This window comes from Misgurnus anguillicaudatus, chromosome 23 (assembly GCF_027580225.2).
Source record: "Misgurnus anguillicaudatus chromosome 23, ASM2758022v2, whole genome shotgun sequence".
Classification (NCBI taxonomy): Eukaryota; Metazoa; Chordata; class Actinopteri; order Cypriniformes; family Cobitidae; genus Misgurnus; species Misgurnus anguillicaudatus.
In genome coordinates this window covers 38,639,886-38,666,830 of record NC_073359.2, presented here as the reverse complement: position 1 = coordinate 38,666,830, position 26,945 = coordinate 38,639,886, and the positions used below count along the sequence as shown (strand labels likewise).

Here is a 26,945-nt window from a genome sequence, read left to right as displayed (position 1 = left end):
GTAACACTTTCCGGCTTTCTCAGCGAAACAAAGCTAATTGCCTATTTGCCCCTGCGTCTTAGATACGCACCTGGCGGGGCGGCGCCAGCATTATGCACATATCTCAATGCCAAGTTCATTGCCGTTTTAGTAGTATACGAAGCAGACTGGTCTCTCTAAGCGAGTTCCCAATTCGTCGGTCACGACGTGACGTCTCCGTTCCCTTCCTTCAGGGAACATGGGTTACATGCGTAACCTAGACGTTCACGTTCGTCCTCGCATGTGTTAGGGTATTAGTTTCAGCCATTAACTTAGGTTTTGATTGTTGTCGGGGGTGGCCAATGCCGGGAAAAGTATATAAACATTCCTTGGTAAATACAGTTTTACATTCTAAGGCACCTTTAAAGGAAAACACCACTATTTTTCAATATTTTACTATGTTCTTACCTCAACTTAGACAAATTAATACATACCTATCTTTTTTCCAATGCATACATCTTTTTACAAAGCGTTGAGGTCAAAGTGACCCTACCGACCTCAAATAACATACATGTTAACTACAAAACATTACAGACCCTGCAGTGCACCATGGAATGAGTTTTACTCATTATGTTTGAGATGTGGTTATAGGTTTTGCTCTATGTTCTTGATGTCTCAATGAAAGAAGGATGCCAGTGGACATGATGGTTCTGTTCCTGTGGTGTAGGAGCTCAAATAGCTGACTCATTGAAAGTCAACAGTCAGGCAACACTTACCTTATAATTTCATGAAACTGTGGTATATGTTAAACTCATTTTAAAGACTTGGCAAGCTGCACTAAACCGCACAAGAGCCAGCAGGGCAAAGTTCCTCTACCCTAATATCATAATAGCTTGTCTGCCCCTTTTTGGGCTACAGTGTAATTTGCTATTGGTTCTCATCCTTTAATCATTTTCTCTATTCCTCTTCGCCGCAGAGTAATAGCACTTTTCCTATGGCCTCCAAAAACAAGCTTTGCCATAACCACTGTCACTGATGGGGTGACAGAACTCTGTAATTTCAACATTCCACCCCTTTCAGGCAACCAGCTTAAAAAGCGATCAAAGGAAATACACATTCAGAAATAAGCAGTGTCTTGGTACTAACAAAAAACATGGTAGGGATATGGTTGAGCTCCACATTCAGAAATGTATTTGCTCAGAAAGACTTTTGTGGTGCTTGCCCATAAAAATGTCTCCACTGTAATGCTAAGGATTTGTTGGTTTGTAGCATGTTTCTATGTGGTTGCTGGGAGTTCTGCATAATTGCATACTGACTAGAGACAAAAGAACCCATGTGCTTTAAAGTCTGACTATTAGATATGGCTTGTCTCCTTTCTTCAAAGCAAGTCTAAGGTATTATTTTTGCCCTTGCATATCACCCACCAGCTAAGAATCTTAAATGAGATTGCTTAGAAAAACACCAGCACAACTTACTTTAACAAGCCACATGATTTGAGGCATCATACGACAAATGGGAGAGATACCAATATGCAAATGCATGAAACCAATATGCAAATGCATGAAACCCTAAGATGGAGCCAAAAGTTTTTTAGATTAAGCCTGAAAAAAAGGACTTTAAAGACAGAACACTTTTTGTGTCATATTTTATTAGTAGAGCTGCACAATTCTGTATATGAATGAGAATCCCGATTCTTTTGCTTAAATTCACGATTCTCTCGCGATTCTCAAGAACTTTTTTATTTTAAAGACTTACAAGCCCTGAACATAAGGTTAACATTAGTTTTTAGAGGGGCAAAAAAATTCTGCTCCTGAAAGTTTCAGATAAGTGTAGATAATCTTTAAATTCATCTTTAAATTCAGTTAATGTTAATTGTAGAATGATTGTGTTTTTATTTTATTTAAAGAACAACTTAAAAATATTTTTATTTTAAAGGCAGGGTAGGCAGGAATTATCTAAAAAACTTTTTTACAAATTTGTTTAAACTGTCTTTATATACAAATACATAATTAAAATGTAAGTACTCTGAGAAGGAGAGTGTGGGACTCGAGTGTCTGTGGACCTCTCACGACTGTTTTAGACACAGCTAATTATTTCCATTCGGGACGAAACAAATGATTAGCTTGCGCGAATATCACTCTCTCTCGCGACCAACCATGGCACCACCCGTTGCTATGGGATCTGCCCACACATGCGAACACTTGATTGATTTGAACGTGCACAAGACACTCTAGGAAGAGCAAAAGTAATTGCATATCCAGTCAGCGAAGGCAAACAAGGCAAAAAAAGGAATAAACGAAGCAATCAAAAGAGAGTAAATATCACGTGGCTTTTCCTCGAGTCGATGATGCGGTAGCGGTATTGTCTCCGGAATGTAGTCCTCATCAGAGTCAACAATGCTTTCATCACGGAAACTCTTCCATGCAAAACACTGGCTTAATAGTGAGTACTAAAAGCCATCCTATCTGTTTATATTCATAGTGATAAAGTTTAGGTGTATTATTACATGTGATTGTGACATGATGTTGTTACATGCACCGGGCTCCTTCCTCTCCGCTCGTCTGAGGTAAATCCTTCTCCCAGCAAAGCTGTCGGTGTCGCGCGTTCATGTGTTTGGGGGTGTGGCTTTAGAAGAAACCCAGAAGGGAGGGGGTGGAGTGAATGGAAAAATGAGCTGTGTTTGGGGCAGTGGTGAGGGGTCTACAGACCCTCGATTTTTATATTCCCTTTTTAGAGTACTTACATTTTACTTATGTATTGATATATAAAGACAGTTTAAACATATTTGTAAAAAAGTTTTTTTTTAGATAATTCCTGCCTATCCTGCCTTTAAGTAGCCTGCTGCCACTACATGGATTGACAGTTTTACACTTGTTAAGTGTGTCCCATCAGTTGAACACTTAATACAGGAAAACGTCATGTAAGTAGTCAAGTGGTCAAGTGTAAAGACAGCAAGTGTGGTTATTTGGACGCAGCCAATGTTTCCCCTGTGCTAAAAACCATTTCGAAAGGGATAAGATTCGGAATAAGATCCTCTTTTTGGTACTAAAACAATGTCAGGGTTCTTGTCAGACGCACCTGTGCATTGCTCTGCCGCACTCATTCGCTTTAGTTTCTGTTTATTTCTGTCTAACTTCTTGGCGAAAGCATCTGCTGTACCGGTGGAGCGAATTCGAGCACGAGCACATCTGGCTGCGCAATAATAAATGTGACGTCAAGACGTCATCACGAGCGCTGTTAGTGATTATGTGTTGTCGTGAGAATTGACGAGACTGCGTCTTTCCTCCCTGAAAATATAATTATCTGAACTGTAGAAATGCTGGATTAAGATTGTTTGGGCGATTCGAAATCACAATCTTTTAATACCATAATTTCTACTTTTGTATTTAGCAGAATAAAGTGACTTATGCTGGTTTAGAACAACATGGGGGTGAGTAAATGATGAAAGAATTTTTATTTTGGGTGAACTATCCCTTTAACAAATATTTATTCATATTTTTGTCTCAAATTAATCATTATTTACAGTCAAATAGCTCAAGTTATTGGATATACAATAAAACTACCACTAGTATTTAAAATAAAAAAGCTCTCATAACACAACAACACTGATGAGAAGAGCAACATCAGTACAGCCTCAATGTAAATCTATGATGATTTTTTCTGACGATGTTGCGTTTTTAGCAGCAGTTAAACTTAAAGAAAGAGCTGATTGGATTAAACAAAGAGTTACTGGGTTGTGGGTTGTTACTGGGTCCTGTTTAGTCACTATTTTATAGACAACAGAACAGAAACTATGTAAAATAAATAGCTGCAAGCAGCAATTACCGGGGTCAAGCCAAAAAGGGCACAGAAGAAAGTAAAGTTGACTTCGGATGAGCAGTTTAAAGAACCTAGAAAAATCTCTTGATTTCAGACAACATAATATAAAAGTTAACAAAAAAAGCTGTGTTCTCATTTAATGAAATCTCTCCCTCTCTTCTCAACTAGCATAATCATGATAACTAGAACACTGAAGGAAAAGTAAGTGGTGCTTGCAGTGACAAAGCTCTCAAAATGTTACAGTGATGTTAATGAGTCAAAAGAGCCCACCCCCAAGTCTCTACGATGTTCTGATGCAGAGATATAACTCTTGCAAAAACGGTTGATAAGGTATTCTCATTGGTTGCTAGGGAGTGAATTGGCAACCACCAATTATTATACTCCATTATTATACAAGCCATGAAAGGAATAATCCATGATGACTCAAGGTTTTAGATGTACTGTTGCAGTAGTTTTAGGCAAAAATACCATATTTCTCTCTCAAAACCACTAGGTGGCGCACAGACAAAATTGTGCATGCAACCTCAGGTCATGATTGTGTTTCATCTAGTTAGTTTTATGACTATACACTTTAGTTTAGTGAAGAAATAGTTGTATGACCATAGGGTTGCTTGATTTCAAAGATTTTGTTCAATTATAAGGACAACTAGTGGTACAAGCATACAATTTCTTTCTGTAACCTCAGACTGTGGTCGTACATCAGCGTATCAAATCTGGTGAAAAATTCTCTTTTCGTTGCGAAGTTATAACCATTTATGTCTAAAAACACAAAATTTAATGGTAATTTTTCGTTTTTTTTTTTGCAATTTTAGGCCATTTCTGATTTTTATATAACGCCAATAGAACTTTTTGTTCAGAAGGTAATGTAATGTTCTTCCTATGGTGTTTTCGAGTCGATCCGAATTACGCTTGCGGAGATTTTCGTGCGTTTTGCTGCGCAGGGCTAACCATAAGGCGAAACCTGGCATGTTTGGTATCGTTGGACTCGGCAACTATTCAGGACATCAAGGAAACAAGGCCCGTGAAAATACGTCAATCATAGCCAAAGTTATAGGCATGTAAAGCATAAGTCGACCACTAGGTGGCACTGCGACGAAACGGTGCATGCACACTCAGTTCCTGACTGGCATCACAACTACCAAGTGTCGTGTCAATAGGCATAAGATTGCCGAAGATACAGACTAAAACCTGTTTTTTTGTGCTCTACTTAAAATTTGTTGATGCGCTATACAACAACAGATTGGTTTATCAAAATTCTTTTAATAACTTTATGCCTTGAGTGTCTCTAGATGCTGCATACCGATTTTCGTGGCAATCGGACAAAAGCTCTAGGACGAGTTCGCAAAAGTAGGTTTTACGAATAATTCAAAATGGCAGAAAATTTTTCATGACGAAAAATGACGTCATAGGGTCCATACGAATCGTCTTGAGCCAAGGAATCAAAGGAAGCAAGAATTTGGATTGTTGGTGGCGCTAGCGGGTTTGAGATAGAGACTCCAAATTTGCTGTGGATATTATTTGGACTGTCCTCTGTCAGTGTGCCAAATTTCATAACTTTCCTACGTACAGTTCTATGGGCTGCCATAGACCGCAATGGCGGAGGAATAATATATAATAATAAAAAGAAAACTAACGGATACAATAGGGGTCTTCGCCCATTCTGGGCTTGACCCCTAAATAGCATTCAGTTGTGTTAAAATGCAATATAATGTGACGGATCAAAGAGTAAAACACGACGCAATGATGTCACATATATGCTAATCAGCGTGTGACGTCATCAAAGCCACAGTATCTCAAAATCCTGTCGGAAACACTGTTCATGTCTAGGTAAATACAGTTTTACATTCTACGGCACCTTTAAATCATAAAGTATTTATATACATCAATGTATTATTTGTTTCAATTATTGTATATTTTTGTCTTAGTTTCACTGATAGTATAAAAAGCATGATTGAGTTCAAAAATTTGTTCAAAATAATAGCAGTACAATGTGACTAACCAGAATAATCAAGGTTTTTAGTATATTTTTTTATTGCTACGTGGCAAACAAGTTACCAGTAGGTTCAGTAGATTCTCAGAAAACAAATGAGACCCAGCATTCATGATATGCACGCTCTTAAGGCTGTGCAATTGGGCAATTAGTTGAATTAGTTGAAAGGGGTGTGTTAAAAAAAATAGCAGTGTGGCATTCAATCACTGAGGTCATCAATTTTGTGAAGAAACAGGTGTGAATCAGGTGGCCCCTATTTAAGGATGAAGCCAACACTTGTTGAACATGCATTTGAAAGCTGAGGAAAATGGGTCGTTCAAGACAGTGTTCAGAAGAACAGCGTACTTTGATTAAAAAGTTGATTGGAGAGGGGAAAACCTATAAAGAGGTGCAAAAAATGATAGGCTGTTCAGCTAAAATGATCTCCAATGCCTTAAAATGGAGAGCAAAACCAGAGAGACGTGGAAGAAAACGGAAGACAACCATCAAAATGGATAGAAGAATAACCAGAATGGCAAAGGCTCAGCCAATGATCACCTCCAGGATGATCAAAGACAGTCTGGAGTTACCTGTAAGTACTGTGACAGTTAGAAGACGTCTGTGTGAAGCTAATCTATTTTCAAGTCCCTCTGTTAAAAAAAGGCATGTGCAGAAGAGGTTACAATTTGCCAAAGAACACATCAACTGGCCTAAAGAGAAATGGAGGAACATTTTGTGGACTGATGAGAGTAAAATTTTTCTTTTTGGGTCCAAGGGCCACAGGCAGTTTGTGAGACGACCACCAAACTCTGAATTCAAGCCACAGTACACAGTGAAGACAGTGAGGCATGGAGGTGCAAGCATCATGATATGGGCATGTTTCTCCTACTATGGTGTTGGGCCTATTTATCGCATACCAGGGATCATGGATCAGTTTGCATATGTTAAAATACTTGAAGAGGTCATGTTGCCCTATGCTGAAGAGGACATGCCCTTGAAATGGTTGTTTCAACAAGACAATGACCCAAAACACACTAGTAAACGGGCAAAGTCTTGGTTCCAAACCAACAAAATTAATGTTATGGAGTGGCCAGCCCAATCTCCAGACCTTAATCCAATTGAGAACTTGTGGGGTGATATCAAAAATGCTGTTTCTGAAGCAAAACCAAGAAATGTGAATGAATTGTGGAATTCAAAGAATCATGGAGTGGAATAACAGCTGAGAGGTGCCACAAGTTGGTTGACTCCATGCCACAAGTTGGTTGACTCCATGCCACACAGATGTCAAGCAGTTTTAAAAAACTGTGGTCATACAACTAAATATTAGTTTAGTGATTCACAGGATTGCTAAATCCCAGAAAAAAAAAATGTTTGTACAAAATAGTTTTGAGTTTGTACAGTCAAAGGTAGACACTGCTATTTTTTTTGAACACACCCCTTTCAACCAATTGCCCAATTGCACAGCCCCAAGAGCGTGCACACCATGAATGCCGGGTCTTGTTTGTTTTCTGAGAATCTACTGAAACTACTGGTAACTGGTACTGGTAGCAATAAAAAATATACTAAAAACCTTGATTATTCTGGTTAGTCACATTGTACTGCTAGTATTTTGAACAATACTGTATATATATAAACTTCACTGTTTCACACAGACTTAAGGGCCGTGATAATGATAACTATAATATTAAAAATTATAGTTTTAAAAACTAAGCATGTTGAGGACATCTGCTGGTTATACCAGTTGTGTAACTGCAATAAGAACAGCATACAAACACATTAAGTGACATGTAATTAATTGGAAATATGCAGTAATAATTAATGCTATTGAATTTAAGTCATTTGCGCAAGTACACGTGAGCGAATTAACAAAGTTATCGTCCGGTGATGTGGACATAACATTATAGTTAACATTATAGTAATTGTTAAAGTGTGAATGGCCCTTTAAAGTTTATTTGTGATGTCACATCCGCAAATTTTATATTCAAACAGAAATGATCATAGAAAGGCCAAAGTTATGGATTGGCGCTTTAAATATATCAGTGCCATTGTTTTGTCTCAAGATGCACATCAGTAATGTTTTTCTAAGTCACACTTATAAAAGCTACTTAAATGTCCTAATTTAACTAAGGCCTTATTGTGGCTTAATTTAGACCTTTTCTGTGAAACTCGACCTTTGTCTGTTACGCATGTTTTTTTTTTCATTTTGTAAAATTACAGTAATAATAACTGAAAACAATGAATTTAACTAGGTTGTATATGGCTACACATAAACAAAAACACACACTTACCTGTGTGGGGCCAGGTATACAAGACAGAACTCTCTCAATGTTTTCTGAGGTAACATCCACATCATCTACAGCAACCAGAACATCACCTACATATAACATAAAAGAAATTCTCATCAACAATCAACACTTTCTTACAGGAGTAAAGTAAAAAAAAAATGGATTCAAGAGCAAATACATAGTAAAAAACTAAATACATTGTATATAAATAAATAAGATGTATATAAATGTAATATAAATATTAAATTGTAAATAAGAAACACCTCCACATCAAAGATCATCCTTATTTATCTTTGCTAGACTTGCACAGTCTTATCTTTGCATGCTGCAAAAACCCTTAAGTTACGTATTTCAGATATTTAAGCAGTCTAATTGCTTTTGTATGGCAGAGCGTTCAAGAAACAGCCGTAAAAAGCTGATGGCGAATGATTTTCAGTGTAGTGTAATTCACTTGGAATTTCTTTGGTCTGTTTGGGAGAGAGAGCAACTGTGGGTTTCCCTAGAATTTCACTTCAGTACATTGACACAAAAAAATTCAACTGTTAATAAAATGCAGCTATTTTGCAACTTCTCATCCAGATTTTATTTGTAAATGTGCTGTAAAATTGGTAGAAAGAACTGGCACAACACCAACCCTCAATAGTTACAGTAACTTTTTAAATTTCCTGTACAGAATATACGTAGTGTCTGTCTGTCCAAAACTCATGGACAGTATATGATAATGATAATAAAGTGTTGTAGAAATGCAAATGCAAGGTGGTCTATTCACTTTTTAAGTGTTAATCAAAATTCATCCAAACTAAAGATTTTGAAAATTAATACAATTTTCTTTAGGTCGATTTGAAATCATTATGTCCATAAGCCAAATGGTGTGGAATGTTCAAATCAGTAGAATGTAATAGCAAAGATATTGGATATAACAGGATTAAGCACTGCTATTACCAAACATAAAGGACAGTGCAAATAATAATATGGTCTTTGGGGAAAGAAGTGCAGCCTTCTAGTTAAAAGAAAACACTATTTTTTAATATTTTACTATGTTCTTACCTCAACTTAGATGAATGAATACATATCTATCTTTTTCAATGAGTGCACTTAATCTTTGTACAGCGCATTGTGAATGTGTTAGCATTTAGCCTAGCCCTATTTATTACTTAGGATCCAAACAGGGATAAATTAAGAAGCCACTAAGCACTTCCATGTTTTCCCTATTTAAAGACTGTTACTAGTGATGCGCGGGTCGGCGTTTTTTCCAACCCGCGAGTCCCGCTTTTATGAAATATTTGGCCCGCCCCAACCCGCCCCGCAACACTGTATCTATTTTTACAACCCGCACCGCCCCACGCCCATTAAAATAGACATACTAGGCATTTGTAATGTAAATAAAAAGAGGCTTTATTTCAGCCTAAAAGTGCTTGGAAACAAACAGCCATTAGATTACATCGCCCTGTAAACTGGCAACAACCTACACGAATGAGCCATAGAAACCAGCATGGTCATATTAATATAGAGATAGGATAATGATAAACCAGGGGTGTCCAATAGGTCAATCGCAAAGCCAATGCCGATAGATCGCACATAAGTTAACTGTGTATTCTCATGCTGCTCCATGCCTCCACGAGAAAATTGGCATTATGAGTAATTGTGAAACACGTAAGTCTTTTTGAGTTGCTGTGCCTTTCTTCTCATATGTGTTTTTATCAATCTTATGCCTGCCCGCTGCAGCTCAGTCGTGTAAACTTCCGAAATTTACAAGGATGCAATCGCATCGCATTCTTGCCTTCATGCATGAGCTGATGCACGCGCCCAGTGTGTGTGCGCGTGCATGTGCGCGAGAGAGCGAGCAAGCGAACGAGGAGAGAGAGAGAGGCAGCGTTGTGCTGATATATGCTTCTGATACTATTGTAATTTTCTTTCTAGTTTGTTTCACTAAATCTCCGCTATTTTAAACAATACTCGACATGTGCTCCAGGATTTTTTTAACTCCTCAAGAAAATAGAGTAATGGTGACAGCCCTAAATCCCATGTAGAGATATATGCAGTATAGTCCATGCATTTAAAGTGTTTTTAGCAGGTAGAACTTGTCGTCTTTATCATTTTAAAAGTAGATCACCACACAAAAAAGCAGCATTTGTATTATCTATTCACAAATTCCCTACCTTAATTTCTCCTGCAGATCGTCTTTCATCTTTTAATTTTCCGTTTGTTTCGTTGTTGTGGCTGGCAGCGAGCGCTACTTGGCGCTTCCGTGACATGACGCCAAAGGTTTGGGAATATCAAGTTACGTTGCGCAAGTTACGTTGCGGAAGTTACGTTGCCACATAGGCCTACGTGATTTAATCTTAACAAAGAACGTAATAAAATGTAAAAATATATATTCCCAAATATTTAATATATATGCTACAGGGAATTAGACACAACATATCAGTTTTTTAATTTTGTTTTTAATGACCCGCCCCGCATTAAAGTTACAATTTCTTTACCCGCCCCAACCCGACCCCCAACTGTTACATGAGTAAGTATGGTGGCACAACATAAAACGTGGTGATTTTTTAAGCGGATAAAAAGAGAACTATATTGAATGGCGAAAGAACACTGAGTTTGTTTGCAGCACTTTGACCTCAGGCGCAGTTATATTGACGGAAGTTGGGAGGGAGTAGTCAGGATTGATGCTGTTACTTAGCCTGACGTTGTCATACTCAATTCTAGTCAGAATTTGAGTCTGGTACCGCTCCATTGTGCTAAAATTATGAGGCATGTCTCAACCGAAAAATGCCTCTGCACTCAATTGGATAGACATACGACCAATCAGAGCAACGGAGTGTGTGATGTTGAAATGGCGTCTTTAGCAGCCTGACCGAACTGCTAGTAATTTCGCTACAATGGTACTAACATCATTGTAATTATACTAAGTCTGAGTTAGCGAAGGTACATCAACACCTACTATGTTTACAACATTTCATTTATATCACAACATTAAGTATTTACTAAGTCATACAGTAAGACTATCTCTTACCATTTGTACGTTAGGTGAACTTCATCCACGACGACAGCTACCCATTACGTTGGCTTGAAAAATATCGGAGCCTAGCATGTCCCTCCACTTATTCAGCAGTCACGATTCCAGGCTTCCGAAAAGAAGCTGGCAACGACCGCTAATTATATCCATCTCGTCGTGCACGCCGAGTTGCATCGCCATGATACCCATTTCAGTTGCTTCTTTAACTTTGTCCTCCATAGGAAGGACGGCAAAAACATAAACAAATGCCTTGATCGCGTTTCTCTGTTCCTCTTTTTAAATCAATGCTCTGTCGATATCTTTTAGAACAGACTCAATGTCAGAATCCACAAATCTGAATTCACCAGCGGCAGCCATTTCATTGTAAACGCGCTCTTTGGTCACGTGGTTGATAAGTTACTGTTGATCATCTGTCCATCATCGTATAAAGCCCGCCCTCACAATTTGATTCGTCGGCCGGTTTTGGTATTCGCATAGTAGCTCCTCAACGGTGAATCCCCAGACCGATCTTCCCCGTTTTTTTCAAATTGTGGTGGGCGGGGCTAAGATCGGCTGGCACCCAGGCTAGCTGTTACTGCCTGCCGAGGTCAAAATGCTGCAAACTAAGTGTTCTTCCGCCATAATGTAGTTCTCATTTTTATCCGCTTAAAAAATTGCCGTGTTTTATTTTGTGCCAACACTTACTCGTGTAACAGTCTTTAAATTGGGAAAACATGGAAGTGTTTGGTGGCTTCTAAATTTCATCCCTGTTCAACACACACTAACAAATAAACTCTTAACACATTTACTCTGTCGCACTTACCAATAAGAATATCAGCACACTTGCTGGCGGGACTGTGGGGCACAAAGGCATGGATAGTAAGTTTTTCCCCCCTCTTTCCTGCATTTCCACCTGGCCGGTGCACCACACCCAGCAATGCCTCTAACAATCCCCCTCTCTCTGGATATGGAAGCAAAGTGCTGCAGAGCCGTTTAGGGTTCAGATACACACACACATCCTTTAGACGCTGCTGATGTACCATGACCCCAGGCCTCTGTCCTGCTTGATTCTTGAGGATGGAGGTGGGGCGTTGGGAAGCCCCTCCCTCTTTCCCATTTGTAGCTTTTCTTTGAGATGATCGCCTCCGTCTAAGTATCTTGGCAAATCTCTTGAGCTTTGCTTCGGATTTATTGCTGGAGTCTGCTTGCTTCTTGCAACTGTCTGTGATAATCTCTGCCTCTTTTTCACTGAAACGTACATGATTGGTTGGAGCGGACTGACTGGCGGTCACCTGGGACAATAATGCTTCTTCCTCTCCCTCACTTAGCTCAAGATAAAATAGTTCACCATTCTTTTGGACATCATCCAGCCATTCTGGCTCTAGGTCACTATGTCACAAAACAGAGAGTGCATTAGAAAAGTAATACAAGCAGCAAGATTACAGTTTCCCCAAAAGTAGCTGAACAAGTCACATTTAAAACTGTCTAATTGTCTTATTACTTGCATTCAATAACAAAATATTAAAGAATTTTCAGAATTAACATCACTTTCTAAACTTTTTTTGGTAATCAACTAGTGTATGTGGATGTAATTTCTGGAGGTGTAGCTTAAAGAGCACCTATTTAATTGCTAAAACAATGTTATTTTGTGTGTTTTGTATAATACAATGCGTTCTTCTGGTTTATGGTTAAAAACCCATTATTTTCCACATACTGTACATTTTTGTAGCTCCAGATTTCACTCTCTTCCTGAAACGCACAAATATGAAAGGTGCTGTGTCCCTGATTGGCCAGCTTATCTCTATGTTGTGATTGCCCTGAATACCTCTGAAGCAGCCGGAAACATGACGCTCTTTACCATGTTTGAAAGATTCGCTTGCTAACAGGAGTTAACTTAAAGGCTTTGTGTCCTAAACAGGAGGAATTATGATCATGTTGGTCTTGTCTACATCACCGATTCCAGGAAGAAAACTGTTGACTACAATCTGTGTGTTTGTTGTAGTCCATGAAAAGAGATTTACGTTTAAGACAATAACTTGCGTCATCGTTTACTTTAGGGTATGTACCTTTTGCATATCGTTAACGTACTACTAATACACACCAAAGGATATTTAAAAACGTGAATCGGACAATAGTTGCTCTTTAATGTGGACATGTTTCACATTTTTGACAACCTTAAGTTTCCCACCATGTTGGATGCCGGGCAAGAAAGTAGCAGTTTACATTGGGCTCTTTTATGACACTAAATTCACAAATTCCTCTTTTCTAGACTTTCCTATCTGATGGCATTCTATAGAAGCATATCACAGGATTATCTCCCTGTAGGTTAGTGCATTTCTATTCAGTATATGGGCTAAACTAAAGATATCACTTCTGCAGACAATGGTAAAAAGCGCTCTCTTGCCCGCCACTGGGGTTTTCTCTGAAGTGTGTGACGAAAACTATCAATTGCGTATCGATTTTTGAATGACTTAAAGCAACACCAAAAAGTTTTTTTTTACCTTAAAATAACGTTTCCAAAAAAGTTTCAGTGGTTCATCCACTCAAAACAGGGTGAATGGCACTTTCACATTCGCTTTGCAGCCCTCTACCGGCCAAAACCGCACTAAAGACGTTTCCAATCGTCGGGTAGTGGTCCTGTAGTTCGAGTGGAAACTACAAAAACTTGCTTTACGGCAGACCTACAATCCAATCAGAGCCAGCTATGCTGCAGTATTTATGACAGTGGTAATGAACAATTACGCTTCTAACCTGTAGGGGGAGCAAAGAGCAAAAAGTCTTTAGTGTTGCTTTAAAAAAGTTATGCCCTTTGTTGCATAACATCGGTTAATGGAAACGCTGTCATTTCACAATTGGTTTATCGACATTTAGGAAATATTGCAGAGTGACTGTCCTAAACATTTTCCACTATGCCATATATGTAAATGTTGTTCTACTTGTTTACATTTCTTGTAAATATAATGATTAAAATCTCATCTCTATCATTTCTATCCTTGTGGGAGTGGTTCATTTACACGTCTGTCTATAACTGTTAGATAAAGTATAGCAGCAAGTCACAGGGCATGACTATCCTTGTGTGAAGTTTCTTGATGTACCATGTGCTGATTTGTAAAATAGAGAGTAAAAAAATGACAGCTGCTTCCAAAACACATACTGTGACAGCAGTACTGAATTAGATTAAGTACCTACTGCTTTATCATTAAAACAGTACGTTCTATAATAGTATGTGTGGGTGCAGTATGTTTTTATTGTCATGTGACGTGTATGTCCTTTAACCTTTGACATAATCAGAACAACCATGACCATAACTTATATACAGATTGTTTAACAAGAACAATTACATCATAAAGAAAACATTTCTTAGTACCTAATCACTTAAAGTGCCACCTGGTTAATAGATTTCCATTTACTTTTTTTAATCTGGCAGCTCAGCTTGCATGCATCACAGAATAGTAAAGTGTCTATTAAATGACCAAAGTAGAGCTGTTTCTAAATTCCAAGAATGCAAAGAACGGACTTGCGTTCTCATGAAGACTGGTCTTGCCAGGCGTCCTCGGAAGAACGAACTCAGAAGGCCGGGAGAACACAGAATGCACCCGCGAGAACCGAGACGTGTGCGAGATCCCCCCGCTGGCCACCTGACCTCCCCAGACATCAGCGCACAAGTCTGCACTCAATGCACCCCCGATATCAAGAACACATTCGGTTATTTTCATGTGTCCTCTGTACTTGTGTTCTTGAGAATTGAACTTCGACAGTTAATGATGATGTAGGCTGTTTCTCAATATGCGTTCTTCAGCGATCTTGCGTTTTCGTGTTCTCGTTCTACGTCACCATTAACCGACGAAGTTCAATTCCAATTCTCAAGAATGCAAGTACAGAGAACGCATAAAAATACCTAGATGTGTTCTTGATATTGAGGATGCATCGAGTGCAGACTTGCGCACTGAAATCGCGTTAAGCCCCAGAAGTCATTGCGGCAAAACAATGGTGGAGGTCAGGTGACCAACAGGAAGATCGCAAACATCTCAATTCTCACAAGTGCATTCTGTGTCCTCGTGCCGTGCTGAGTTTGTTCTTCCGAGGTTGCTAGTGATGGTCATTTTCGAAGCACTGCTTCATGAGGCTTCGAAACATTTACGAATCTTTTGTTTCGAATCAGTGGTTCGGAGCTTGTTTCAAACTGGCCCAAGTCACGTGATTTTAGCAAACGAGGCTTCATTACGTCATAACTGTTTCGAAACGTTTCGAAAATCCGATGGTTCACCACTAGGGGGAGTTGATCACATGACCAGTGTTTAATGTGTTTCGGTGAACTCGGGTCAGTTTTATTATAAAAGTTCATAAAACATTTATCCTTCTGACTAATAACATTTTGCCATTTTGTCTACTTTTTGTTTATAGACAGATTTAATGACAAAAATGTGCATAATTAAAAGGGTAGTTAGTTTTAATCATTTGTTTGCCCTAAATAAAACTAAAAACACATAATACACTTTTAACTATGTCTTAATTAAGTTAAATAATTTCTTAAACATATTTTAATAAAAATCTTGCTATTATTTTGTAAAAAAAAGTGTAAAATGTTTGGACACATCTGCTTTTTCACTATTTTGACCATCAGGGGTCGCCAGCGTGTGTTGGTTTCGAACTGCTTCGAAAAACTGAATCAATTTTCGAAGCAATTGGTTCAATTGATTCGAAGCTTCGAAAAGCTTTGTCTCTCCCATCACTAGAGGTTGCCTGGCAAGACCGATCCCCACGAGAACGCAAGTCCATTCTTTGCGTTCTTGGAATTGAAAAACAGCCATAGAGCAAGAACACAAGGACGCAAGATCGCTGAAGAATGCATATTGAGAAACAGCCTAGGGCTGTGTCCGAGACCGCATACTGTACAATACCTACCGATTGAGATGAAGTACCTACTTACTGACCATTAAAACAGTAGGTACTGTATAGTATGAATCCTGGTTGTATGGACGTGATTCCGGCGTACTACATCCGCCATGTTGATACGTCATGTGACATACGTCGTCATCACGTCATGTCATACCATCGGAAAATAGCGCATCGCTGCGTTCACCTCTTCTTCTTCCTTGCATAACTCTGCTCCCGGGGCATCATGATATAGTGAAGTATCCATCGTATGCATGCTGCAAAACCTAGCCGGAAGTAGTAGGTCATCCAGGTACTTTTCGCATACTGTTTTTGGAATACTATGTATTCTGACATACTACTCGCCTTCCCAGACAGCAGACCACTCTGGGCCGGATCCGCACCGGATCAGTGCCAGAGCTGTTGACTTCGGCACAGATCCGGCCCAGAGTCGTCTGCTGTCTGGGTTGCATACTGCTTTTCACCTACCATATAGTATGTAGCTACATAACGTTTCGGATGCAGCAATGGTCATCTGAGTATTGTTTGCCTATTTCTTTTTTAATACTATGTCAGCATCCCTCATTTAACGTTAACTTACTTATACTATGCCCTAAAATCATGTACTGTTTTTTATGGTAAAGTATTGACAATTGAGTGCACTGACAGAGATGGGACGTAAATGTAATTTTGACTATTACTTACTGATAGTATGCGAGTATGAATTTGGGAATACTCGCGTCGCACCCTTATTTTTTACCTATTATGCATTACTAAATTATGATATTTCTGACGTAGCAATCGTGAAACTTTGAACTTTTAGTGATTCCCACAGACAAAATTTAAGCTCCACAACATAAAATAGAAACTAAACACTACACTACCAGTGCTGTAGGGAAAGCCACACATTTTAAACCTTTAAACAGAATAATTTCCTTAAAAATAGGATTAAAATATTTTGCCAGCCATTATGTTTTCCCTTTCTAAATTAAGCCACGTTACTTTGGTGGTTAGCACTTGACAACCACGTCTATAACGTCAATAAAGATGGCGAGTAGCATATGATGGCTGAGTTTTCAAACTGAAAACAGAAATGCCCTAAAAAAAATGGAGAGGACAGAGAACAAACAAGAACCTCTCTTTCTACATTTGGCTTATTATAGATAACTATATGCAATTAAAGAAACTAGCATGACTAGAAACAGCTATTAAACATGTTCATTTGTTGGCATTTCTTACTCGGAGTTGGAGTAACCTGAGCCTGAGTGACTGTAACTTGATGTACTAGAGTCAGTTTCGCTGTCGTCGTCTCCTCCTTTATCCTCGTCACTTTTACATAAGTCGGGTTTAATGTGTGTCTCGACGTCTTGCCTAAAATGTCCAGAAGCCATTCGCGTATTTTCGACTCACTAAGCAGTCTCTGTAGCCATCTGAAGCCGTTTCAATTGTAAATTTCTTTGGAGCGGCGATATATTTTTGCCATCTTGCCTGCATACGGGGCTTTTCTAAAGGACACGTGAGGCACTTCTAAAATTGTGATTGGTACAATGGAATCGTTGCTATAACAACTGGGAAGCTTTCCCCGAACCGCATGGAAAGAGTGAAAACAACTCACCTGCGCCACCTCAGAATCATTGAATGCTACTTCTAGTCAAAATGTAGTCATTATACAGTACTAAAAATTAAGATTTTATAATAAGAAAAAGGTTGTGAACTTTAAGTTTGATCACTTTTTCAAATGTGAAAAAAATGAGCACAACTGCAAGCAGGCTTCAAATCCCTAATCCTCTCTGGCTACTTAGCATTGCAAACAAACAAGTTCAAATCACATACCAACCTGTAAAGAAGTACACTCCGTATAGAATCAAAATCCTCCAGGTTCTTAGAAAAAGACTGAAAATGTCCCTCACTCGAGTAAGTATTAAACATTATTTATACTTCATACTTCTGATGAAGCTGCTCCGTCGTTATTTATAAATTATCAATACATTAGTAAACAAGACGCGAACGATTACAAGCATTGACACGGTGCATTATACTCGATGTAGTTGGTATATATCCACAAGATTCAAGTAAGAAAAGTCAAGTTACAGTAGGTACCAGACGATATCTAATGCAGTTTCATTTTGCCTTTGAAATGAAGAATGCGTTATTGAGTGTTTCTCCAGACAACGACAGAGTGTTGGGCTCGATGCTGCTATGAAGGTTCTAAAAGCAAGTTGAGCATGTGTGTGTGTGTGTGAGAGAGAGAGAGAGAGAGAGAGAGAGAGAGAGAGAGAGAGAGAGAGAGAGAGAGAGAGAGAGAGAGAGAGAGAGAGAGAGAGAGCCGACTAGCGTACACAAACCCATGTTGTCATGTTGTTACCTGTTCAAAATGTTCACCATCAAAACTTATATCATTTTATGTATTGATTATAATTTTACACTGTCTACCAAGCACTTTATGTATTATGTATATGTGTGCAAAGAAATTTACGAGAAAATAACACATCAATAATACAAAATGTTGTGTAAGTAAGCAACTGTAAGCATTTAACGTTTTTGCTTAAAATTTAGAATATTAAATACACTACACCAAAATCAGACATGATTTTACAGTTTAGTAAAAATTATATAAATGTACTTTTACGTTTTTAAACGTATTTTTACAGTTCACGGCAAAAATCTGAGGATGCTCAATTGTCGTTTTTCAATCCGGAGGCTGCATATGCAGGCTGCATACGTCATCAAGTGTGGTTTATTTATTTATTTAGGTTAACTGAGCATTACATTCGCAAGTCATAAGCATGTTACTACGATTTACGATTAACTAAGAATAATAGTCAACTTTATAATTGTTAATATTCTGAAATAAACCGTCTTGATGACATATACATCCTACAAATGCGACCTTTAGAGGCTGCAGCCTTCGGATTAAGAAATTACTATAATCTTTGATAGGTTGAGGATTTATTTTAGGTGGCGTGCACATCAGTACGCCTGTGGCCAGATTGGGATTTACGTTATATTGTATTTTATTTAAATGTATTATGTTTATTTTCTGCTTGTATTTTTATCTACTTATATTGATTGTTTGAGAGTAATTAAAGACTTTATATTTTGTTTACTAATGAATCATTGGAACATTGGATGTAATCACCTTCCCCTGTCTATAATTAGCACTTCTAAAATATTTACCTTGCCTAAACGTTGGTGGTAAACTTTGCTTCAGTTAGTGTCGGGCGCCACCTGATGGCTGAACAGTGCTCGCTGTAGCCTGCAGCTTCATAATAGGGTATGCACGTGACATCATAACTGCCTGCGCTTACGCCCACTGAGTGGCAAAAGACAGAGCGGCAGAATAAAAGTACAGTGTGAAATCAGTGAAAACACGGTGAAAACGCGTCTAAATGGGAAACAGCGGTTGTGCGATAGACTGTACTAACAGACTAACAAGAATTCCGAGCTATCGTTTAACAAAATGCCAAAAAACACCGAAAGGAGAAGTAAATAGATCGTTCATTCCAACGTCCACTGACCACAGCTGGGTTGACAAGTTGCTAGGGTCACTATCAAGCAGAGGTTTTACTTTCTGCTTAAAAGTATTTTTTTTCAAGTGTTTGTATTTTATCCGTGTTTTTCTTTGGAAAACATACATTCCAAAGCATATTATATTATATACCACTCTGAATATTTATCTTAACAACATAATGCTTTAGTAATTTTTTTTGATCACCTAACCCTTCCTCCTATCGGATGCTCAAAGGCTTTGAATGCCCCCATTTCAAAGAAGAAGCCCTAGTGGCTTTACGTAGTTTGCAGGCGGGTAATTCCCCTGAACTGTATCGGCTGGCGAGTGAAGCATATAGAATTTGAATTCGAAAACCACACTGAGCTAACGTTGTTGTGTAAAATGTGTACTATAATGTATGTAATGTTAACCACAAACCGGCTGCCAAACCTCCTTTTACATAGCAAGCTTACGTGCAGGCACACAGATGATAGAGGGATGTATCAACAGTTCTTAGTTAAGGTAATAACATATTTTAATATTGAAAATGAGTAGACTATTCCTTTAACAGCATAAGATTTCTCTCTATGCAGATGATATCCTGCTTTTTTGTCTGGCCCTGTATCTTTGGTGCCCACCTTAAAGTGCACCTATTTTATTGCTAAAAAACAACGTTATTTTGTGTATTTGCTATAATACAATGTGTTTGCGTGGTTTATGATTACCATTTTTGTAGCTCCAGATTTACCTCTCTTCCTGAAACACACAGATTTGAAAAGCTCTGTGTCCCTGATTGTTCAGCTAATCTGCACGTTGTGATTGGCCTGAATACCTCTAACGTCAGCCAGAAAGGTGAAGCTCCTTACCATGTTTGAAAGATTCGGTCACAATGCAATGCTAACAGGAGTTAACTTACAGGCTGTTCTTATGGGAGTGAGACATTGGTCAAATTTTTTATTTGTCTAGTAGTCTACCTGTTATATCAAGATAAGCAAGTCCAGTGGATTACATGCACTTTTTTTTGAAAGAACAGGTTGCTATGCCAAGACTTAGACTAGACTTTTATGAAATATATTATCTGACCTTGAACACTGAGATGCCCATACGACATATGGTACACGCACACATAGATATGTATAAAGGCTAGATATTGCGGAGTCTCTAACGTCGTCACTTGGTGGCCATCTTGCGGCGGGCGGCCCGCTCGCTCGTAGCATTGAGTTTTAGTGGTGCGGGTACTTTTGGGTGGCCATGGCTTGCTGGGTTTTCTGCCGATTTTCAAACGGTTTGGTTTCTTACAAACATTATTAATGCAGCTATAATTCTTGATGCTTTAACATGTTTCATGATTTTTTTTTGTATAAGTATGCAGTGTCATAGGTACATATTTGACGTTTATAACAAACCAAACCGTTTGAAAATCAGTAGAAAATTTAGCATGTTATGGTCATTTAAAAGTACCTGCACCATTAAAACTCAATGCTATGAGTGAGCAAGTACCCTGTGGTAAGATGGCCACCAAATGCGGACGTTCCACTCAATTGGCCAGCAGCGCGGGCGAGAGATCTAGCCTTTATTCATATCTATGCATGCACATACCTAATAAAACAAAACTTCCTGTCAGATGAACATTCCTGTGAGTACTTTGCACCTTAAAAACGTGTTTTTATTACCGTAAGATAAGAATGTGAGACTATACCCCAATAAGTCATGTTTAAATGCTGTTTTTATAACTCTTAAGCAACTAAAATTAAAAAGAAAATAAATAAAAAATACCAAGTTAGATAGAAGGTAATAAAACAAAAATACAGTCTAAAAAATACTAAGTCTAGAGCACACAAGATTTCAGGCTGTCAGACAACGGAGATGCTGGTTGGGGTGTCCAGATCTGAAGAAGTTCTGCAGCAGCATCAATTTATAAGGAAGGTCTCAAGGCCAAGTTCCAGGAATCAAATTCAAGGCCTCATGATACACCTTTGATCCTTACGTTTACTGGGAAATTCCCATAACATCTTATATACGATAAAGTCTCTTTGTTGTTCTTCTCTGAGCTCTTCTGCGCTTTTTCCCACGAAGACAAGTCTTTAAATCATGCTTTAAACTATAATGTATCTCTTATGCTTTGTTCTATCTAATACATACATCAGTCTCTACTCTTAATAAACTAGTCAATACAAAACCATATATGTGTCATTAAACATGCAATTTAAGAGCTGTCATGCAAATATTCCCAACTCAGTGATTGCATTAAAGCAACACTTGGCGTATAGAGTAACATATAGGGGTGGTTTCCCAGACAGGGATTAGCTTGAGCCAGGACTAGACTTTAGTTTAATCAGGAAATATAACTAGTTTTAACAAACATGCCTTACTAAAAACATTACTTGTGTGCATTTTGAGGCAAAACAAAGGGCACTGAATGTATTTTAAGATATGTCAGTGAAACCGCCCCAAAGAGTTTAACATAATAAAAGGAGTATAAAATAACAAACCACAGGTTTAGATTGCTCCAAAGGATTACATATAAAATTAGGTGTATTATTTGGCTTATAAAGGTTGGATCATTTGCATCTTACACAACAAAGTGTATGTTTATTTATTCTTGTGAAAATAATTAATCTTGAACTATACAAACAGAACAAGTGAAAGACATTTAGTTTTGGCAACAAAAAATATACAGTGTTGCCAGATCTTGCGAGACAAGTAAGCAACCAGGCCTGTGAAAACAAGCCCTAAAACAAGCGACTTTTCTACGAACCCCCCCATGTCCGTAAACCTCATTGAGGACAATGGTGCTGCATTTTTTTATGTTTCTCTGTGCTAGCATGTTGTATGAGGTCCACATGGTGTGTGCACGTATTTCACACTTAACTGATACTCTGCACACTGCTTTTGAGTCGTCCCACACAACAGGTTGAGTCCATTCTTTTACTCCCCAGCCAACATTGATATGTGGGCCCCATGTGGGCCCCATCTGGGCAGCATGGGTTACATGTGGGCATGGGCTTCACATGGGCAATATATGTGGATCCCATGTGGGTTTCCTATGTGGGCCCCATATAGGTTTGCCCATGTGGGATAATAATGTGGGGCCCTCATGGCACCTATGTGGGCAAAACATTTTTATGCTTGAAATACATCTTTATACATTTACAATCTTAAAAGAATAAATTTTGGTTGATTGTCACTTTTATACAAAGAGCCAATAATATAACAGATATGATTTGATCAGTATAAAACATTTTAAATAAAAAAATCATTATTTTTTAAATTTAATTAACATTGATATGTGGGCCCCACGTGGGTCCCATATGGGCAACATGGGTTTCATGTGGCCATGGGCTTAACATGGGCAATATATATGGGTCCCATATGGGTTGACTATGTGGTTCCCATGTGGGTTTCCTATGTGGGCCCCATATAGTTTGCCCATGTGGGATAATAATGTGGGGCCAGGGCCGCCTTAACCTAATGTGAGGCCCTGGGGCTGAGAGGTTTTGTAGGCCCCCTATACCCTCGATTTATAGTCTTATTTTTTTTAAAGTGTAATATTTAGGTAATCTACATACAAAATGCATTAGTTTCTTTCGAGACATACAACAGTGAGTTTTCCCTCTTTGACCCAGAAAACACCATAATATCATTATTAACATATCACTGAGCCTACTTGAGCATAAACACAAGACACTTTATTTAACAACCATACACAGCAACTTGTGGTGATAATAAAACCAAAATGTGTGAAATTATATATGTTTATAAGCTTTATGTTTATATAGTTTTTTGAATATACAAATTTGCAGAAAATTCATTGCCACTCACTAACCAAATGCTCAGCACAGTTTTAAAAATATAATAAGTTAAAGTTAGTTTTAAAGTGAAAATGCATTAATGATAACAAAAGATAAGTCTTTATAGACAAAATCTTATTTTTTTAAACAGTTATTTAGTTTTTAGAATATTGAAGATATAGACTGCATTGTATTTAGTATTTATGCATACATAAGCATGTAAAACGAACAAGCATGAAAATGCACAAAACAGACAGGGAACATACCTGTATATATCTTTAGATAAGGAGATTATAAATATGAATGGTGCTATCAGGGGATGATCATGCAGTCTGTTTTGAGATGGTCTTGTCTCTCTTTACTTTCTAAGACTTGCACCTTTACCGTTGCGTCTCTTTGTTGTTTTTCTAATCTAAACCAACAGATGTGTGTACTGTGAGCTAACGTCGCGTCAAACTACATCGCTCCAGCTGCGCACGTGTCACTGATATAAACGCGAGTAAACTTAAACTTTATAACAACTAACAGCATTATGTGCGGGAACTCTTTTCTCTATTTGGCGGCACAGTTTCTTGCGCACGGTTGGAAAGACTTCTGCATGCCAGAGACTCGAGCACATAGAGAGAGAGCGAGCGCGCGCGAAAGAGAGAGACCTGCACCTCACTGGTCTAACATGCAGGAATGCCAAGTTGACAACGGGCACTTAATACATTACGCGGAATAGAAAAATCTGAATGTTACTACGTCTGACATTTTATTTCACGGTAAGTTACCACGGACCAATCAGCAGACATGTAACGTGCAGAGTGATTGGCAGAAAACCTGACAAGTTACAAAACAAAATGACATTTTTAGCTCATCATGAACGCGAACATTGGAGGCCCCTGAACTTCGGAGGCCCCTGGGCTTCAGCCCAGGTAAGCCCGTGCATTAAGGCGGCCTTGTGTGGGGCCCTCATGGCACCTATGTGGGCAAAACATTTTTATGCTTGAAATACATCTTTATACATTTACAATCTTAAAAGAATAACTTTTGGTTGATTGTCACTTTTATACAAAGAGCAAATAATATAACAGATATGATTTGATCAGTATAAAACATTTTAAATAAAAATGCATTATTTTTACATTTAATTAACATTGATATGTGGGCCTCACATGGGTCCCATATGGGCAACATGGGTTTTATGTGGGCTTAACACGGGCAATATATATAAGTCCCATGTGGGTTGGCTATGTGGGTCCCATATAGGTATGCCCATGTTGGATGATTATATGGGACCTATGTGGGCAAAATAAGTTCATGCTTAAAATACATTTTATATACATTTAAACTCTTAAAATTATTACTTTTGGTTGATAGTCCCTTTTATACAAAGAGCAAATAATATCACAGATAGGATATGATCAGTATAAAACATTTTAAATAAAAATGCATTATTGTTTACATTTAATTGTGATATTTATAATGTTTACCTGCCAATTATTAATTTTAATTTGCACAGCTGAGCATGAGTGAAAATAAGAAATGTCATAAAGTTCATCAATTTGTTAGTGTGTTAAATAAAGAAATGTTTCAAACATTCTGGAAGCAGGAGCTTGATTAGTGGAGTCAGGTGCTTCATATAAGGAGACCTCATTACGATCTGCTCACTGCTACGACACATTACGCTTGACAAACTAGTCCTGCTTCAAATGTTTTTAATTGTGATTTTTTTTACACAATATAATATCATATTTTAAATAACCTTTGCTAAAATAGGCAGACTTTTAAAATTACAACTATAAAGATGATAAACATCTAAACTACAAGAATTTCCGCTCAGGCGCAAGGATACAGTTTCTACTGGAGCAGCAGGAGTCTCTCACAACTGTTACACTTGTAATTTATCCTGAGCTGTGTTTTTAGAAAATGTAATACTACGGTCCAAGTTCACGGACTGCACATGGATGAATCAAAGCAAACGTGCAAGGACATTTAATAAGTTTGGCTGTGGATGCTTTGGAAGTTCTTCATAAAACGTTTGAGCAAAGATTAATTGATGATCAGAATTAAGACCATCTCCAGATGAGTGAGCAATGTTTGTGTTGTTTTTGAGTTCAAAGTATTTTAAGAGTTTGACTTATTTCAATGCCTATTTTAAGTGTTATGTTAAATTGTTAGTCATTTCCTGCATTAGCAGTTTTGAAATGTTGATGATTATTTAGCATTGAAAGTGTTATTAATTGACAAAGTATTTTGAAACCTTTACAGTTTTTTATTTGATTTTTCATATTGCACCTCCTTCATGTTTTGTGATGTTACAGATGAATGAAATGTTGAATATTTATGCTGAAAACTGATATTTACCGAACTGACATTATTTTGCTTTTATCGGTTTTCAATTTAAAATAAATATATTATTTAAGTAAATTTACAACTAAGCATTAAACGTGTAATTATTACATAATAAGGGACCAGTCCAGTACCCATTAAAAACCCATACTGGGCCCTGGTAAATAATGTGGGCTTCATTAGGTGGGGCCAATATGGGCCCCATGTGTGTTGCCCAGCTGGGCCCCACATTAGCCCCACTTTGTTTCTATATCAAATTCATGTGGGCAACCCAGGTGGGGCCATAGTGGAACCCGTGGACAAACCCATATAGGGCCCACAAAGGCAGCCCATATGGGGCCCACAAGTTCGGTGCAAGTTCACGGACTGCACAGTGATGAATCAAAGCAAACGTGCAAGGACATTTAATGAGTTTGGCTGTGGATACTTTGGAAGTTCTTGATAAAACAAAGATTTAATAATGATCAGAATTAAGACCATATCCAGAACAGTGAGCAATGTGTTGTTTTTGAGTCTCAAGTATTTTAAGAGTATGACTTCTTTAAATGCTTATTTTAAGTGTTATGTCATTACCTGCCTCAGCAGTTTTGAAATGTTGATGATTATTTTAGCATTGAAAGTGTTATAAATTGACAATAAAGTATTTTGATATATTGAACCTTTACATTTTTTTTTTATTTCTCATTTTGCACCTCCTTCATGTTTTGTGATGTTACAGATGAATGAACTGTTGAATATTTATGCTGAAATCTGATATTTACCAAACTGAAATGATTTGCTTTTATCGGTTTTCAATTTAAAACAAATATATTATTTAAGTAAATTACAATTAAGCATTCAAAGTATAATTATTACATAATAAGGGACCAGTCTAGTACCCATTAAAAACCCATACTGGGCCCTGGAAAATAATGTGGGCTTCATTAGGTGGGGCCAATATGGGGCCCATGTGTGTTGCCCAGCTCACTCACTGACTACGTTTACCTAACCAGAAAAAAAAACAGATTGCCCTGCTCTGCCTCTGATTGGCTAGTACTTGTTGCCATCTAGGTCAGAGCCAATTAGAGGCAGGATGTGGGTGGGATGTGGGTCTCCTGTATGTATGGGGAAAGGGGAGGGACACGGAGAACAGGCTAGACAAACTCTTACGTTTAAGTAACATATAGAAAATATCTGATTGACAACTTATTATGGAGCTGGGATCAAGCCCAAATAAGCAACTACACTTTAGAAACAAGCCCAAAAAAACGCGACACGCGACTAACAATATTGTAAGCGACTACACAGAAAAACAAGCCCAAAGTCGCTTATAATAAGCGGACTTGGCAACACTGAAAATATACTTTATTATAAATTATAGCGTGACCATACAATGAAAATACTGTGATTTTATTTTATTATATATGAACATATAATACAATTTGTT

At 38.0% G+C, this 26,945-nt stretch overlaps 1 protein-coding gene across 4 annotated transcripts in view; it reads right to left on the bottom strand.

The window, feature by feature from the left end:
* The window catches only part of intu (inturned planar cell polarity protein), a 54,881-nt gene extending 36,773 nt beyond the window's left edge, over window positions 1–18,108 (bottom strand). The window contains exons 1-3 of one of the 4 annotated variants that reach the window (XM_055195034.2): window positions 17,742–18,108; window positions 11,853–12,418; window positions 8,035–8,120 (exon numbers count right to left, since the gene is read on the bottom strand). In XM_055195034.2, coding sequence (XP_055051009.1) covers window positions 8,035–8,120; window positions 11,853–12,418; window positions 17,742–17,833 — 744 coding nt within the window. In that variant the 5' untranslated portion in view covers window positions 17,834–18,108. Of the gene's footprint in view, window positions 1–8,034; window positions 8,121–11,852; window positions 12,419–17,143; window positions 17,435–17,741 lie in introns of those variants that run through there. The other 3 variants (XM_055195029.2, XM_055195037.2, XM_055195020.2) reach the window with 3 other exon arrangements.
* Window positions 18,109–26,945: the final 8,837 nt, after the last annotated feature.